This window comes from Lynx canadensis, chromosome B1, assembly GCF_007474595.2.
Source record: "Lynx canadensis isolate LIC74 chromosome B1, mLynCan4.pri.v2, whole genome shotgun sequence".
NCBI classification, from domain to species: Eukaryota; Metazoa; Chordata; class Mammalia; order Carnivora; family Felidae; genus Lynx; species Lynx canadensis.
Genome location: NC_044306.2, coordinates 41,519,079 through 41,538,073, shown reverse-complemented (window position 1 = coordinate 41,538,073; position 18,995 = coordinate 41,519,079). Strand labels below are relative to the sequence as shown.

The 18,995-nt window shown below is 50.1% G+C and overlaps 1 protein-coding gene across 1 annotated transcript in view; it reads right to left on the bottom strand.

Moving 5' to 3' along the window:
- SFRP1 (secreted frizzled related protein 1) overlaps window positions 1-10,394 on the bottom strand; it is a 43,544-nt gene extending 33,150 nt beyond the window's left edge. Inside the window, exons 1-2 of the mRNA XM_030312576.2 lie at window positions 9,851-10,394; window positions 4,687-4,764 (exon numbers count right to left, since the gene is read on the bottom strand). Coding sequence (XP_030168436.1) covers window positions 4,687-4,764; window positions 9,851-10,394 — 622 coding nt within the window. The remainder of the gene's footprint in view (window positions 1-4,686; window positions 4,765-9,850) is intronic.
- Window positions 10,395-18,995: the final 8,601 nt, after the last annotated feature.

The following is an 18,995-nucleotide window of genomic DNA, read 5'->3' as shown; positions in this document are numbered from 1 at the left end:
ACATCTTACATTAGGTAAAATAAGGTGCAGGACACAGACTCTGCTCTCAAGCAGCTTACAGATGTTGCAATTACTGTGCTGGCAGCCAGCTTTCCTCACCTGCAGGAGGAAACCCAAGGTTTAGTTTGGAAAGGCTGAACTTTTTGCAAGAGATCAAATTACCCTTGGGAGTAAAACACTGTGCCTCTAAACAGCAGCACAGCCAAGACACCTTGAAAGAAGAGTAAGGCAGAGCAAGAACAAATTAGTGAAGGTTCAGGAACCTCTGAAAATATTTCTTTTCTAGGAAATACTCCCAAATGCTAACAGTGAGCGCTGATTTCTTTTCTTTCATATCTGACTCATTTTGGTGTTACAAAGTATGGTTTTACTCTTTATGAGGAAACACATAAATGGAAAAAAAAATCCTTCCAGAAGGCAAGGAAAATTTCTGGGGGCAAAGAAATTTTTTTCCACAGCAAAAAAATACTGGGGTAAAGGACGCTGCCACCTGAACTCTCAAGCTCAAAAAAGTGGAGGAGCCAGTCCAAGAGGAAGGTCTGAACTATCTTGGCAGAAGCACAATGCACATTTCTACCAGAAAAGCTTAAGGGTGTTTACAGATACTTGGAGAAGCTAGAGAGACTGGCCAGAGGTGGGGACCTAACCTCACAGCAATTATAAATCAGATCCTCACACGCCTGGGATAAGCTAACATGAAGGAAAGATGGCTATGAGTTGTTAACAGCAAGATAACTAGTGTGGCAGCTTGCAAATACTATATTGGCCTGTTTAAGAGAACGGAGCAGCAGCACCCTCTTGTCACATAGCAGGAAAAGCAGAGAGAACAAAAGGCAGAGCAGTGCGTCCTGATTTAAGTGCAGCAGGCAGGCTGGCCACCATGTTGAATTCAGAGACTCTGCACCATCTAACTTTTGGCTTTCCCACATCTGGTACTTGATCCAGGCTGATCCAGCTGCATTCCTGAGTATCAGCACACAGGTGTTTCTACTGATGCTTTTTCCCTGTTGGGGGAAAAAAATGCGCTCTGAACTGAGGGGGTACAGTGCAGAGGTGGAGAGACTAGTGGCCAAGCAGACCCGCCAGAGATTTAAAAATGCACTGCCTGGGAAAGAGGTGACGGGTTGTGCACGCCCAGCTCCACGGAGGCCGCAGGAGTCTGAGGACGCATTGGCAGGAGGGCGAGTGTGTGTGCTGACCCAGAAGGAATGCACCCCCTTCTTCCTAGAGCTCACAGAGAGCCTTCCAACAACCTGATGCCTTCCCACCAGGGATGTCAGGGCCACTTAATGCAAAGTTTGATCCCTGGAGTAGGGAGTAAAACATTCTTTTTCTTCTCTGTTGTGTGTCAGCTTGCATTGCTGAATTTCTTTGTTTCCTAACTGAATCCCATCAGCGTGGCTGACTGCCTCACTTACTTGAAATGAACTGAGCTAAGAAACAAGTTTCTCAACAAGGCTGCATTCTCCAGGATGCTGAGAAGGGCAGAGCTAAGCTCAGCTCCTGCAGAGTGGGAAAAAAAAAAAAAAAAAAAAGATCCTATTTATTGCCTTATAAGAACATTACAAACAAAAACACCCAAAAAGTCTCTCTTGCATCCAGTTCAAAGGAGCCTGGCATACACCATACCCACCATGCTGAGGGGTTAAAGGCCTCCGTGGCAAAGCCCAATGGCTGTTCTTCTCCTAAATGAGGAAGGCAGCATGACAGAGAGTAAAAGAACTCCAGGTGGGAAAGTCAGACTCCTTATTTATGAAATAAGTGGATGTGATACGATGACCTATGGGGTCCAGGAAGACCTCAAAAATTCTCTGAACCTGAGAAGAAAATAATCTCAGGGAAAAAGGAACAATCCCAAACAACCAATCATTCAGATCTGCCAAGACCTGATTGGTTATTAAAATAAGATCTACCCCTCCCTCCCATAGGCAGTAAGCAGGTGGCTTGCTGACTCAGCAGGCAGCTACTACAGTGGGGAAAAGGATATCCATCCCCAGGTGAGGAACCTGACACCCTTGAGAGCCCTACCCTACATGGCAAGGTCAACCTTCCACATTCAAATTCCTCCTCAAAGCTTGCCTCTTTGGCCCACTTCTAGAGAATGTCTCTAGTTTGACTGGTTGCCACAAAGCCCCTAATCACCAGAATTGTGGTGAGCAAGTGGGAATGGAGGGAGGAGACCTGACGACAAATTTAAGCTGGTAAGTTCTAGACAAAGACTCTGGGCATGAAGACATGGGTTCTCTTCCGACACCTCCTTAATATTAACTTGGCCTTGAGTTCCCACGGCCCCCTCCACAGTTGGTGAGTTATGTCATGACTCCATGATTCTCTAGAGAATCATTGATTAGTGCTTGGTCAGTGTTTAAGAAAAAAATGTTTAATTAAATTCTAATTTATTCTAAGTTAAGTATTTTTGCACATGGTATCTAGCACAGTGTTTTGTACTCAAGAAATGTTGAATGGAGGGATACATGAATCAATGAATGATCAGATACATTGAATTTGAGTTCCTGAACAGGAAGGCATAGTCAGTCAATCACCTGCAGACACAGAGTTCCAGAGTTTGCCATCACTTGTCCCTCAGGAGGTGAGCCCAACAGAAGTCATATGAGCACAAAACATCATCTGATATATTACCTTTCAGAGTTTACTCTAATACGGTGTCCTGGATTTGCTGGAATATCAGGGGCCAACTCCTAAAAGTGAGTGTGCTGATATATAATATCTGAAGAGGACCCATGAAATCAAAATGTGGCCCCTTAGGTATCCCTTGTAAGGATTCCTTGGGATCACAGCCATATCTCAACAGATTCTTTCTGCCCCAGCCATGCAGCAAAAGGCTTCTCGTCTGGGTTTACGAGAGAGTTTTCCTCTATGTCCACATGCATCTTTGGGAAGGAATCTCAGCTCCATTTGTGGAAGAAAAACTTGTTGCTAATGCAGTATGGGGCTGTGCACCCACAGACTCTACAGCAGGAGACGTACCAGGCTAGACTGGGCTTTCACCACCCTCTGATGAAGCAAGGGGGTGAGCATCAAGGAGCAAATATAACTATCAGTAGGTGGAAGGGTAACCAGGGTCTGCACACATCACTGCAGGCACACTCTACAATTTCATCTGGCTACATTTAAAATGGCAAAAACAGGGGCACCCGGGTGGCTCAGTCAGTTAAGCACCCAACTCTGATTTCAACTTTGGTCATGATCTCACGGTTCCTGAGATAGAGCCCTGAGTCGGGCTCCACGCTGTTAGCACAGAACCTGCTTAGGATTCTCTCTGCCTCTCTCTCTGCCCCTCCCCTGCTCACTCATGCACACATGCACTCTTGGCTCTCTCTCTCTCACACAAAGCATATTAATAAATAAACTTTAAAAAATAAATAAATAAAATGGCAATAAGAAAAAAGGATGTGATTCAAAGACAGGAGGGAAAATGCACACCAGATTAATCTTCTTAGAGGTCCTGCGGTCCTCCAAGAACAAAGGAGGCAGAGACACCTAGTGCAGAAATAAAGCACGCAAGACATTTTCATCCTCAAGAAGCTCTCTGCGGCAAAGGATCTGAATTCTCCCACCTGGGGTCTTCAGTCATGATGACAATCCTGAGAATGTATGCGTCACTTATATGATTTCCTTCAACTTGCATGTGTAGGCCCTATTTGTGTGACTCAGGCCCAGCACTTTGCCAGAACAAGTCCCTTTCATACACTTTATTATGTTTACTTAATGAAAACATGGAGTTGGCAGCCCCAAATGGACAAAGACTCACATTACCTACCGTTCTGTTTCTCCTGCTAAGGAACGTTGAGAAATGCACTTTCAGTGCCAGGCTGAACCTTCCTTCAGCAAAGTGGGCCTGGCCTGAGCCAAGCCACTTTTCACCATCCATATAAAATAGAAGGAGTCGGCCCTCCAAATGGATGCGGTTGACAGCTACCTTTCCCAGAGAAGATAGTCTCGGGGTGTCAGGTCTCCTATGAGGCAGACTACAAGGAACCATCCCTGAAAGGCCCCCTGAGATCTGCTCCCCAGGCCACATACAGCACTTCCCCCTGGGGCTGCAGGTGCTGATCTAGAAGTCCCTTTTAACGCACAGTGACTTGAGAAGAAGGGAAGACAATTCCCACTACTGGAGGAATGTCAATTGTCTGTGTCAGGAAGGAGTTGATCATGGCCCTCAGCATTGGACAACACCCTCCCTGGGTGGACACTCCCTCCCTGGGAGGACACCCTGTGTAGTCATTTCAGAGTGTGGGCAGGGTGGTGCTGACACCTAGGGGTGGGTAGAGAAAGAGCCTGTGTGGAGGGAAGACCGAGCTGTGGGCAGGACCTCCTGGGTGCACCTCCTAGAGGCATCCAAGGAGTGGTGTTGTCACCTAACTCCTCTCCGTCTGCCCACAAGTCTACCTCCCTCCACTCCCAGAGAAGGTCCCCAAAAGTTGTCCAGTGATCCCTCACACAGAAGGGCCAAAGCTAAGTTTGACTTTAATAAAAACTAGCCAGCCCTCCACCCTGTCTAGATTCCCACGGGCCCGAGAACAGCAACCATTCGGGGAGAATGGACGGAGAGAATATAAAGGTCCAAAAAGATGTGTCACCGGGCTCTCTGTTCACCAGGGACGCAGATCAGGAAGAACCAGGCAATGCCAAACCTCCTAGAGGCAGCCAGGGATGCTTTCTTACCAAACTCGCTCGCACAGAGATGTTCAATTATGGCTTCAGATTTCAACTCGTTGTCACACGGAGGACACACGGTTGTGCCTAGGAAAGGAAAAGAAGAGAAAGAGGAGCTGTGAGTTCCAGGGGTAGGGGTGTCTGGAAGGAGCTGCCCCTGGGGAAGAGGTCAGCCCCAGGGCCAGGCTGAAAGTAGTTAAAGGTCTCCTGGAATTTCTGAAGGGCAACTAGAGAATAAGAGAAGAGTCCTGAAGCCCTGGACCTAAAGCCAAACAGACATAGCTTCTTGAAAACCTGTTGAATATGGTACAACCATTTAACCCAAACTTATCCAGGGCTAGGCAGGGCGGGTCTCTGAACTCCGGTTTGATGAGGTGTGGTGGTCCCTGGGAAACACATCTATTCCAGTTGTTTCCGGTTCTTTCTCCCCTCTCCCTTAAACATCCCTCTCTGAATCCTGCCCCCTTCCCATTCCCAAACTCCCAATAGGACAGCAGATCAATCTGAACCCCTTTCTAGGAGCCAAGAAGGAAACTCAGCCAGACTCACAAACTCCAGCCGCAGGCCCTGAACACCCCTTCCAAAAAGGCTATTGCAGTGCAAGTTCCTGCCTGCCAGGTGAGGGCTGGGGATGGGGGGGCAGTGGGGGCTGGGGACCGGGGTAGCAAGAGCTGCCAAATGGGAGAGCTGGGGGGGGGGGCAGATGGGGGACCCTCTGAAGGCGTTTTCACAATACGGTGAAGGGCTTTGAAGAGGAGGTGTGTGTGTGGCAGGCATGAGGGCCACTGCCAGGCATTAGGCACAGGGGGAGGAGACTTCTGAGGCCAGGGCCGGAGGTCTCTGAGCCAAAATACTGCTGGAGGGGATCCCTTGAAAGTAAAGTGCCTCTGTGGGAGGACAGGCAGAAAGTAGGCAGTGGAATCCCCAGAAGGGCGAGGCAGCTGCTCACCATCACCCCCACCCCCACCATCACCTATCAAACTCTAGGAGTGGAACCCACCATCTAGGAAAGCATTTTACACATTCTAAAGGCACTACACCTTGGCCAACCACCGGAGGCCAAGCCCGGCTGGAGCTGAGGAGCCCAGGAAAGCCACCCCAAGGCAAAATGGTAAGAGGTGAGGCCCTTGGTCCTCTTCCTCCCCATGCTCTCCTCTCCTGTGGCTTCCGTGGCTTCTGTGGCTTCCGTGGCAGCATCTCCTGCCTGGGAGTTCCCCTGCGGCTCAGTGAAATGGGCAAAGCTTCCCCCGATACTGATGCTGTGGAAGTTGCTGCCAAGCCCTGCCAGGCCAGGGCTGCCCCCAGGATATACCTAGTGCACAGCCGGTCACCCCCACTTCCAAGCAGGGTCCCCTCATGGCCCAGCAGAGGCCACACCCCTCCACCTTCACTCTGTACCCAGGGCCGGACACCATCCACGTCCTCGGGGCAGCAAGAATCACAGCTACACTCCAAGCAGAAGACTATGACTGTCTTTGGGCCCAGAATTTGGAAATTTGCTTTTCAGTCAGAACTTGCAATGGGGTTCTGGAGGTGGTGTTTCTGACAAAAGGAAAAACTTAGCCAGAATTTTGCATTATGGTTCTTGCTTCCATGGGGAAAAAAACAGGGAAAGGAGGTCCTACATGTTACCTATACTAGGAGTGTGAACTGTGCTTTGGGGTTTTCTTTGTTTTATTATTATCTTTTTTAAGTGGAAGTTATCATACTGAAAGTGTCTATGAATATGGTGTTCACCGAACAAGCAGCTGTGAGAATATAAAACACCATCGCCCTGGCACACCCCCATCATCTCCTCTGGACCCTCTGAGTTCCCTGATCTGACTGGCAGCTGAGGGCTCCGGAGCCAACAGGGACATTTTCTCAGTCTCATCAATTAATGTTTGACCTTCAGCGCCACTCAAGGTGGAAAGAGCTCTTGGGGTGAGCTCTGTGTGCTCTCCACAGGGCTAACCCCCATCGCAACTTTTCTTATGGCACTCTGCGGCAGCCTGATCCGGGAAGGGAGGAATGTGTAATGCAATATTAATCTGCGCCCCCTCTGGCGTGTCCTCAGGGCCCTGCAGGCTGTCTCAGTAGGAGAAATCCACCATCCATCTGAGAAGGAGAACTAAATCACTGTTGGAAGGTATACTTAAAATAACGTTTAAAGCAAAGGAACCAAAAACTGAAAGGTTTTGTGGCTCATTAATATTTTAGGGGGAGTAGAGGAGAAAGTCCAACACTGGAATTAAGATTAAGTGATTTTTCAAAAATCAATGCACACACGCACACAGCTTGCTTGCACTCTCTCTCACACACACACCGATACATACACAAACACATGCACACAATTACACACAAACACTCTCTCTCTCTCTCTCTCACATACACATACAGACACACACACACACACACACACACACACACACACAGCAGTTCTTCCCTGACCAGCTCCTTGATAACATGGAGAAAGGACCCTAAGAAAGGCTCTCGAGACACAAGGGCACCATGACCTCTGCAATCTGCAACTAAAACAGCCAGGCTGATTTAATGCACAACAGGTCTAAACAACAAAAACTAAAACTAAAACGATGTGCTCCCTCATAGAACTTAAATCAGTGAAACCTAAGCGGAAAGGAGGAACAACAGTTTATCAGCCTGGGAACGTACAGGTCTCATGTTAAGTGCAAGATTTAGAAACGACTTTCCTGGAAAGTTTATACAGTTATGCCTCTTCCGATAACAGATGTGGGTGTCGCTGGGGCATCAGCCTTTTGGAGGGAAAAGCATCTTTTCATTCATTTCTCATTGTCAAGTTTATCTTTAATAACACATGGCTGCAAAAGTCTGCCCAATATCCCAAAACATGACCAATTACGTGAACAGAAACCAGCCTAGAGCATGCAGAGATACGCATTGCTTTGAAAATTTGGTTTTAATTTCAGAGAATCAGAAGAATAAAAGTCACGCATGTGTATTTATTCTCACCCAAAAGTATCGGTTCCATTCTGGAGCCACTAGCCATGTGGCAGTTTGGTCTGTGTCAACCTACCCTTACACACACACACACACACACACACACACACACAGCTCTCCCAGACCCACCTCAGCTGACAGTGGCCAGGCATCCTGGGGTGGGGGGGGAAGTCTTGTGGGACTCCCTCCACCCAAGGGCTGCAGCACTGGAGAGGAGTGGGTGCTCTCTCCGGGCAGGGCCTCTCACCATAAACACTGAGGGGAGAACCAGTCCCCAAGCCCCACACCTGACTGGTCCTCCACAGTCTGTCTCCGTTGGGCAGCTGGCCTTGGGAGGGTGACTGCCTAGGCACTACTGGGACAGAGCGGAGGGGAGAGGAGCATGGGACCGAGGCCCCTGAGGAGATAGCAGACAAGTGAAAAGAGCAGCCAAGGAGTCAAAGGCAAGACAACAATTATTCGGTATTCCTCTACTTCCACCACAGCCTTTTGAGGGGTTCTGTTAGGAGGATTCTTCCCCCTTTATAAGCAGTCCCCATCTTCCCCTCTGAAGGTGCTCCCCCAATGGGCCCCCACCTCACGTGCCTGGGCTGTCCCAGAAACAGACAACCGGGAGTGGAGCAGAGGCTGCTGGGGCAGAGCTGGGCTAATCTCCTGGCCTGTGAGGAAGGGGAGAAGGAAAATCCTGCCGGCTGCAGGGGATGGCTCCACACCCGCAGAACACAAAGTGCTTTGTTTGCTCTAGGTAATTGCTCAGCTCTTGCTCCCAAAGGGCCGCATTTCCCCGAAGGTTAACCCTGTGCAGACACCCAGGAGGTGGGGAGCAGAGGTGCCCTGGCCACTGCAGCCAGACAGCCAGGTTTCCCACCCAGCAGGGGTCCATGCCACCCAATGCCCATCACTTTGGACCGATCTCCTCCCTCCCTAGAAGAAGCAGGAGCATTCAAGTTTGGGGCCCCCTGTCCCCATGCTACCCCCTCACTCTGGAAGAGTAAGCCCTTCAGAGGACACTTCTCTCTCAGGCATCCTTGGAGATGAGCTAAGCCAGCAAGCAGGCGGTCCCCCACCCTAAACCCCTCCTCAGCAAACCCGCAAGACATGTGCCCTGGTGCTGAGGGCACCTAGGGGCCCCCATCCCAGACTATATGCACATCTTTCAGCCTCAACTCTGCTTCTGAAGAATTCGCTCCTATAAAAGGCCACTGCACTGCATTTTTTGCTTGTTTATTTTGATTTTTTTTTTTTTTTTTTTTTTTTTTTTGCCTCTCCGGGATTTTTTTCCCTCCCACTCAAAAGCTGCCCTTTAAGTGGGAGGGGTTCTGAGAGGAAGCTCAGGCCCCTCCAGGGACTGTTAGGAAAGTCTTCAATTTGCGGAGCCCCACTCCCCAAGGAGAGATGAACAATGAGCTAATTACATTTTTATCTTTCTAATTACCTGAGGATTTGTGTAAATGGGAGAAGCAGGGGGTATGCAAGAATGGGAGGACCAGCTTTCCAGCCCCAACCCTCCCCAAGCAGACCACCTGAAAAGGGTGGAGAAACAGAAATCCTCAGCTTCTAAACTTTTTTTTTTTTTTTTTTTTTTTTTCTCAGCCAGTTCTCAGCCCTCCCGGAGTTCCTAGGCCCAGTGACTAGCTCAGGAAAGCTGGAGGGAAGCGAGAGGTATTTGGTTTTTGGGTTTTTTAATCCTCGTCGAACCTATGAAAGTAAACGAAGCTGCGCCTTAGCATTTTCTCGGCCTTTCTGGGCTTCCTACACTGTGGGTTTGGGTGTTTTCCTCCTGGGGCATCCCGTCTCGGGTGTGAAAAACTTCGATGGGGACTCGGTTCCCTCCCAGAGAGAAAAGGGCTCTCCTTTCCTGTGGAGCATAAGGCTTTGTCTCAGGTGTGGAGGCAGCGACCCTGGATCCCAGGAAGCGACGCCCGGGGCACCGCACGGAGCTTGCTTGGGGCTCAGGCGCGGCCACCGCTGCCGGCCAAGCCCGCCGTGCACCTGGGCTGGTAGAGGTGCTAAGCGACACCTCGGACTTTTTAAAACTCATTGCACAGCTTGAGAGCAACCTCCAGGGAGCACGTCCGAACTCCAGGGAGGAGCAGCGGGGCAGGGTGGGGGGAGGGGGCGGATCAGCGTGGCAGCGGCATCCTCGCGGCGGGTCCCCGGGTGCCCCGCCGGCCCGGGTCGGGGGACTCGCGCGCGTGGGAGGGGGCGGCCTGACCTTGGGGCTTGGAGGCTTCGGTGGCATTGGGCGGGGTCATGGCGATGCAGACGTCGCCCTCGGGGAACTTGTCACACTTGAGCATCTCAGGCCAGTAGAAGCCGAAGAACTGCATGACGGGCTCGCACGAGTCGCGCACGGCTTCGCAGAGCCAGCGGCATGGGTAGATGGGCCGGTCGAGGCAGACGGGCGCGAAGAGCGAGCAGAGGAAGACCTGGGTGCCGATGTGGCAGTTCTTGTTGAGCAGGGGCACCCAGCTGCTGGCCTGCTGCTTCACCTCGGCCATGGTCTCGTGCTCCAGCAGGTTGGGCAGCACCATCTTCTTGTAGCCCACGTTGTGGCACAGCCGCAGGTCCACCGGGATGTCCACGCACTGCGGCGGCTTGGTGTAGAAGCGCCCGCTCTGGTAGGAGCCGATGTCCGACTGGAAGCTCACGTAGTCGTACTCGCTGGCGGAGCCCGCGGCCAGGAGCCCGGCGGCCAGCGCCAGCAGCACACCCGGGGCGGCCCAGCGGCGGCCCCCAGCGCCGCGCCCGCTGCCCATGCTGGCTCGGCGCACTGGCTCCCGCGACGTCGGGGCTGCCTCGGCCGCCTCCCCGCGCGCGTCCCGCCGCAAACTTCCAGGGACCTCCAGGGACAAAAGGCGCCGGCCCCAGCGCTGCCCGGCTCGGCGGCCGCGCGCTCCTGCCCGGTCCTCGGCGGGTGGCGGCCCTCGGCCTGCGGCGGGCGCCGCGGCGGGAGCTCGCGCGGGGAAGGGGAGCGCGCGCGGCGGGCCGAGTGCTGCTGCCCCGGCTCCCGGACGCGCGGCGGGCTGGCGGGCGGGCGGGTGGGCGGCCGCGCGGCACTTACTCGGGAGGCTGCAGGATTCGAGTGCCCGGTGCTCCTGTTGCAAAGCCCTCGGAGACTCCCTGCGCAGCCAATCAGCTCCCGGCTGCTGCGAGCCGCACTCATTTAGCACGTCAGTCACCGGCGCAATTAACCAATCGCTTCACTTGCAAGAGGGTTCCGTTTACTAGAACTAAACCCAGGTCAACACCCCTTAAAAAACAAAACCAAAAATAAATAAATAAATAGCGGAAGAAGTGGGGGAAGGAGAGGAGAAAATGGAAGGAACGGACAGGAAAAGAAAGAGGGGCTAGATAAAAGTGTGGGGTGGATAAAGAGGACAGTCAACGCTGGTCAACTTGAGTAGGCTTGATGAAAAGCCAGGAACCTTAACAGTACTTGCAAACCCGTGACATACTGAAGACCCCCCCCCTTTTTTTTTAATACAATTTTTCCTAATTTCAAGCAGCAGCCCACCAGACAAGCAGCCCACCTCCCCGGTTTTGTCCTCTGTAGTTGCAGTACAAAGACAGACCATTTCAGACAAACCCGGGCTCAGGAAGGCTGAACCAAGAGAGGTCTGCTTTTAAATCCCCAGCCGTCCAGGTGTCCAGGCTCGGTTCGTGCAAACCCAAAGGGGAAGGTTTAAACCTTCCAGTCGCTTGCCGGTTTAAAAATGCAGCACCCTTCCAGGTGGGACAACCGGCCGGTGGCCAACCTCAGACAACACCGGAGGCAGTAGGTAACTGTCCCAATGTTGCTCAGGGTGGGAGGAAATATTTCTCACAGAGGTGTTAGCTTTAGGAGGACAGAAGAAGAAAGGAAAGGAGAAAAGAAAAGACATACTCAAGTCCCAGCCTGACAGCAAGTCTTGTGTGTGCCCACAAATACACATTGACATGTTTGTGGTGTAGAAAGCCAAAACATTAAAAACACATGTGCACTTATCAGTGTGGCTTGTGTAAATATCAAGTCCATCACTCAGGCTCACATGCTACATTCAGAGCTGGCCCAGGAACCTCGGGTCAAAACCCAGGGTCCCCATTAAGGCAGAAGGCAAAAAGAGTGTATCAGTAGATATACAGCAGGTCCTCTCTAAAGGCAAACCCTCCCCCAAGGAAACAGAAGTCTCCCTGCCCTCGGAGTCTCTGGGAATTTTTTTGTATATTTCTAACATTACCCTGAGAGGAAGGGTCAGTCTCCAGAGAGCTGAGAGTGTGACCATGACTGACCCCTGGAGACAGGTGACAACCGCAAACATCTCGTGAAGTTTGCTAGGTCTCTACACTGCCTGCATCTTGAAGTGTGGGTGGAGGGAAGCCAAGGATGCCGAAAACCCACATCTGAGCAGTGTGACACTACTGCATGTGGCAAATGGGCCACAGATCTCAGAGCTCAAGGCAGGCACTGTAGGTGGTGTTGTCTTGCTGGGCCAGCTTGTTTGTAAAGCTCTGGGGAAGCTTGCTTTGGACGCTGCAGACCTAATTTCTTGATGGACGGATTCCAAGTACAACTACCAGAGTTCATGAAGAAGTAAGGCTCTGTTCTTAAAGCAGTCGTGGCCATCCAGCGATTGTGATTCAGCCATCCACATTGGAAGCAGCTGCACGGTCATCCTCTCTGTCATTTCTCAGCTCATGAAAGGTGCAGCAAAGAAAGACAGGCAGAATGGAGGGAAAGAGATGAGAGAGATAGAGCAAGACTTTGGATGGCCAAGGGTTAATCCCCAAACAATTGGTGATGCTCAGCCCAAGAAGCCAGGGAAGACATTCCTCACAGAGAATAGACTGCAGGAGACTGGGCAACTGTTTCTCAATTCAAGGGGCATTTAGAGAAAAATGCTGTTTGGTAGGGGGTCCTTTTCTTTCCTACAGCCAGGCCCTCAGTTCCAAACCAAATGTGTCTGTTTACTCACGCAATGGAAAGAGTTGTGTTTGTAGATAACATCCTCTCATCTCTGAATCCACGCTTAGTTGACCTCTCACTCATGTTTGCAGTTTCCCCAAATGGTGGGAACTTATGTCTTTCCACGATTAAAATTCTGGAAAGTAGCCCGGGTGATAGCTACTTTCAGTAGTAGACCTCCACCAGTCTCAGAGGGTCTCAAGGAGAAAATCTCACAGTCCCACTGATGAGAGGACCTAGGCTGCACCTAGTTGTTCCTTGTGGACTTTGATCACCCCAACCCCCAACCCTCCACCCCATCTTACTGCTTGGGAGAGAGGCCTCTTGAGCTGTGCCAAGGACACAGTCATCTTGAGGACAGACAGGGAGTGTTGGTATGACTAAGAACCCAGAATCCTAAACCCAGTACATTTCTGGCTCCTCCAAAGACCCAGCTGGAAAGGAAGGACTCAGTCTCAGTACCACTGACGGACCAGAACCTGCACCTGAGATTTTGGAGAGTGACTGCCCACTGCCAATCAGTTCACATATCATATAATAGCACCAGGCAGAACAACCTGAAAACTGTACTTTAGAGGTGCATACAGGTTTTTGTCCTTATTCACACTATCAAAACTTGGAGCTTCAAAGTCCAGTCTCCCTTTTCCTAATAGCAAGCATTTGCGTATGTAGAGGAGAAAGTTCTAGAACAAAGATTTTTTAAACATGCTATTGATGTGACAGAGCTCCCAGAAACCAGGGTTTTGAAATATGAGAGCTGTGAGCCAGGAAGCACACCTCCTTTCCTTGAACGGTTTAAATGATCAGGAGCAAAATACTACTTGAAATGTGTTCTTCATCTCAAAAAAGTTTTGATTTTCCCATACTGCCAGTTGCCCATACATGAAAGTTGGAAATGTGTTCCTTGTTGCTTCATAACACCAGCTTAAGGAGGCATTCTTCAGTCTTCCCATTGCCCAAAGCTGAATGTTGGGGCCAAGCAGGACCACGCAGGGGCTTCCCAGGTGCCTACCTGGTGGCCTCTTCTTACACACACAGCTCCTTCCTGCCCATTCCTAGAAAAAGGGGGGAAGGTGGGGGTTGCTTTTCAGCCTCAGCCTCTTCCTCCTATTCTGCTCCATTATCATTTGTCCGTGGTTTTTCGGACACTCCAAAGATACACTCAGCATCCTCTCCATTATCCAGGGCAAGAGAGTGTCCTGTCTATGGCTGGGTGCTTGTGGGTCTGGTACAATGCAGAGGACAGCATTCTGGCCCCGAGTCAGGAAATATGGAGTAATGCCTGTGTTCTGCTCTTCACGGGCTGAATGGCTCGCACGTTATCCCTCTGGCCCTAGAGTTCTCATCTGTAAAACAGAACTATTAATGCCTGTCCCACTACTCTGGAAAATAAAATACAGTACATGCTTTTTAATAGTTTTTTAGTATAAGTATGTCCCAAATAGAGCATGGGACATACCTATACTATAAGGTATTCCTTGTTTATGTGAAATTTAAACTGAACTCCTGTGTCCTGTATTTTATCTGGCAAACCCACTACCCGTCCTTCGGGCATCGCCTCCTCCCAGCAGCCTTGCCTGACCTCCTCTCAGTCCATCACCTGCCTTCTCCACCCTTAGTCGGATGAACTGCTCTCTCTGCCCTGCACCCAGCGCACTTGTGCACACTTTGTTATAGCACTCACATGGATGTTTTCAAACCGTTTGCTTTGGGGTATCTACTACATGACTGTGAGCCCTTGGAAGGCCAGAATCTTGTCATATTTTGTCTCACATGGGCGTCCCCAGCATCTATCACTGTTCCAGGCACACAGCCAGTGCTTGGTGAAGCCCACCATCACAAAAAGTGCATCAATATATAGTAGAAGGAGGCAGGTATGTGAAATACCCAATCTAAGGGAGGTATTATGCCTGAGCATTGATTTTGCACTGCGTTTCCCAAGAACCAAGGTAAAAAGCAAGCATGAATAACTCACGTGGCTGTCCTTGTCTGCAGGAAAGAAAAATCTTCCCTAGATCTGAATTCTAAAGGAAATGATCATGAGCCCTTACACAAAGACTGTAAAGAGGGTGTGGGGCTTTTGTATTGACCCTCCTCTGGTCCACGTCCAGAGCTGACCTGCTGCACAGATGCTCGCAGACTCACCTCTCTCTCCCCAGGGCATACACAGAGTAGGCTGCTCTAAATGATGGGCAGCCAGCGGGTGGGCTGATGAATGCAGTGGGCTGTTTCAGGAAGAGGGCAGAGCTTCCAGTAAGTCCTGCAGGGACTGACGCTGCAGTGAACACTGAGCCCCAGCCTCTTAAGGCAATCCTCTTAAAAACAAGGGCTGGTACCTGGAAAGCCAGGTTTCCAGAAGCCTCTGACAACACCTGGGAGTGGAGTGGGCAGGAGACACTGGTAGGGGCTCTGGCTCTGTAACACGTGGTTCGAGGTTCTGGCTTCAGAGCTCAAGGCTTCACTGGGAAGGAAAAATGAGTCTTTAGGGACCCCTCCCCCTCTCCCTGTGAAGGCGAACTGGCACATGCTTCCATGACTGCAAGCCCAGAAATCTGCCCAGATTTCTCCAGGGAGGGCAGTGGCCCAGAGGCGGGACACATTCCCCAAGGAGCCCTGTGTGTATTGACTTAATCCTTCCTGGCCGGCACACCAGTCAGCTCCACCACCTTTCTCAACAGCAGCTGGGATACGAATGAGGGGCTAAGGGGGAAGAGTGGGAGAGAGCCATCATCACACTCCTGCTCTCCTCCCCTCCTCCGGAAAGCTTCACTCCCAGCTCCAGTCCAGGGCTGGCTGGGAAAGTGATCACCCGGGGCCTCCATCCGGGCAGGGGGCAGCCTCTTGTACCAGGCTGGCCTCCGCTGGCTAAGGCACAGTGCCCACCCAGTAGAGTAAGCTGTCTTCCTTCAGGCTTTCTCCGTTTGCACCCTTCCTGCCTTATCACCTTCGAACCTCACACAAAGCCTCACAGCTGGCAGAGAAGCTCATTATTCCCATTTTATAAAAGACCCAGCGGCTCCAAGTGATGGGCCCCTTTCCACCAGTCCACCCACCACTGCACTCTGGTGCCATACAGACTCAAGTCAGGAACACAGATCTTTGGATTCCAATTCTGTTGACTCTGCATTAGGCTGAATTGCCTTTGCTCAGTGTTCATCCTTAGGAAGAGAAGCCTGCAGAGCCTTCGGCTGTCCTTAATGTCTTATCATGAATTCATTTATTGGACTCTTCCAAGAGGCCAGCTAGAAGGAAAAGATGGCATTGAAAGAGAGGGAGGATGGAGATAGAGGTCTGAAGTTCTGGACAAGTACATGGGGTGTTTTCCTATGGGATCCCAGGACAGAAAAAGAATTGGATAGAGTAGTGAGTACATACAGGCGTCAGAAGTTGGGGGGGGGGGGGAATGCTGCAAGAATGGGTGCCCTGGCCTGGCCAGGGTTGCAGAGGTGACCCCAGTGTTCTGTGCTGGCAGCTGCCCATAAAGCATGCATAGCTGGCCTGCCGTCATGTGGATGCCCAAAAGAAAGACTCCAAGGGAGAAAAGACCATGCCAAGAGATAAAGGGCTCACTATATACCCTTGAGAGAAAGATGGAAAGAGGAGACTATACAAAAGCTAATCTAGGGTGTCCTGCTAAGGCAGGAGTCCTACTTATGGTCCTCTCTAGAGCCTAGACGTTTTCAGAGTTCCATGATGATTCCAGCGGTGATATTTAAATTATTTAAAATCTAGGATGGCATGACTGGTAAGATTGTATGTCTGATGAAAATCACCTGTGCAGCCCTACAGGTGTGTACTGGCTGGATCCCGCTGGGACACTGGGACAATGCCAACAGTGGTGTGAGTGGATATGCAGTTCCCAGAATGCACCATGCTGCCTTGTGTCTCTGTGCCTAAGGTAATGCTGATGCCCTGCCCCTGTCCAAGACTCAGCTCTCCACCTTCTCTTGGCCAGCCACTCTTCAGAGCCTCTCAGCTAGAAGGGGTCAAGGAAGGCATGTGTCTGCCCCTGGGTACCAAGGCTATCTGAGCACCTCTCCTCAAACACCCCTTGCCTGTTTACATGTCCAGAGTTCCTCTAGAAGCTTCCTGAGGACAGAAACTATATCTGTTCTGGCCATGTATCTCCAGGACTTAGCCCAGTGCCTGCCACACACTAGATGTGCAGCGGGCCTATGGTCACCAAATGAGATCGGTCTTATAACCCAGCTCTAAGCATTGAGAATTAAGTGCAGGTTGGTAAGTGGGGCACCCTGGAAAGCATTTTAAAATAGTCGGCCTTAGAAGGCATGCACCTTGACCCTTCCCTCTTCTTCCTGCCCAGAATTCAGGTGGGATCCCAAGAGATACAGCAGCAAGCTGGCAACCATGAGACCACACACATGAAGATAAATGCCCACACGCTATGGTGGAGGAGCAGGAAGATGGAAAGAACCTGGTCTGTAAGGAATGACCCAAAGGCCTGCCCTGGAATGCTTGTCAGGTGAGACCTACAATCTCTCTCTCACTTTTTCGAATACAAAATCATTTTGGTTTTCTCTTTCTTACAGCTGGAAATAAACCTAACTAGCACAGATCCATAGTTTAGGGACTCTCCAAGCAGACAGAAAACTCAAAGGCTTCAAGTTCTAATTTTTGCTTGTCTCCTAGGACTCTACTATTCAAAGTTTGGTCCCCAGACTGACACCATCGGTATCTTCTGGGAACTTGTAGCAAACACAAAATCTCAGGCTCCACCCCAGACATGTCCAATCAGAATTTGCATTCTAACAAGATTCCTAGGTGAGTTGTATGCATAGTTAAGACTGAGAAGCACCATCCTAAGAAACTCTTCCAGATGCCTGCTTTTCTCTTGTTTTGATTCCTATAGCTGCAAAGCACCCTATTTCAAAGCGTCAGGGGATTTGTCTCACAACATGAATCGCATGTGTCTGTATCCCTAGATTTAGCATCCCACTCGAAGGGCCCACTTTTCTGAATAGGAAACTAAGTCACAGACAAGCTCCTCAGCCACCGCAAGTATAGAGCATTCAGACAATTCTCTCTCTCTCTTTTTTTTTAATGTTTATTTGTTTTTGAGAGAGAGAGAGAGAGAGAGAGGGAGGGAGAGAGCGCGCACAAGCGGAGGAGGGGCAAAGAGAGAGAGAGAGACAGAGAATCCGAAGCATACTCTGTTCCATCAACACAGAGCCTGGCACAGAGCTCGAACTCACAAACCATGAGATCATGACCTGAGCTGAAGTGGGTCGTTCAACCAACTGAGCCAGCCAGGTGCCCCTCAGACTGCTCTTTAATAACGAAATTAGGTTTTCCAACAGAAAGGGTGGACAGGCAACCCTCTTTCTTCAGGAAGCCACACTGCAGAGGTGTTAGCAAGTAAAGATTAGGCAGCAAAGAAGGGCCATCCCTTGGCCCCTCTGAAGCTGACTACAGCAGCCAGGAGCGAACAGACCCTGCGTTCTTCCCACGCACTGTATTTTAAGCAGCTGTATATCTGGAGGCTTCTGTAATCTTCCAGCAGTTCCACACTCTATCATATTTAATATCTGTCACTATACAAACATTGCCTTTTATCAATCCTTCTAACACTCAGAGTGTTATAAGAAAGCCATAGCCCCCACCCCTCAGGAAAGCATAATTTGTCCATCAAACCCTTTGTTCTTTATTTTTAACTATAGTCTAGACCACCAAATTACTGAATACCCCGTTTAAAGCTCCATACATAACAACTTCCCAAGTGGAGCCACTCAGCCTTGGAGCACTTCCCAAGTTCTGCACTAACTCCTCGGGTGTGAAGGGTTTCCAGCCATTTTGGTCCATAAATATATAACTGGCTCCTTCCTAAATTGCCACATAATCCTTACCACCATCACTTATGTTTTCTTTTATTGCCATTATCATTGGCGCCTTGACAGGAGAATAAATTACTCTTTCTGGAGGATGAAGTGTTCTACATCCTACACCATTTTAACTCACCCACATTCCCAGATTTTTTATTTCCATCCCCTCTCCAAGGAAATTGCCTCCTTGCAATTAGCAGGGATTTCAGATTGGAGTTTATTCTATTCTCTCTTTTCTCCTGACCATAACCTCTGCCTGGACTGAGTCACATGAGAAAGAGAAGCCATCTAAGATGTACAGTAAAACCTTGGATTGCGAGTAACTTGTTCTGTGAATGTTCCACAAGGCGAGCAAACATTTCTAATAAATTCTAACTTGACAAACTAGCAATGTCTTGCAATGCAAGTAGTACATGACACTGAATGTCACATGATCACAAATGAGCCAATGGTTCTTAAAATTCACTTCAATACATGAGTGCTTTGGACTACAGGCATATTTCTGGAATGAATCATTCTCGCAAACCAAGGTTTTATTGTATTCCCAAAACCCAAAAAGCATAGAGGTAGGAAAG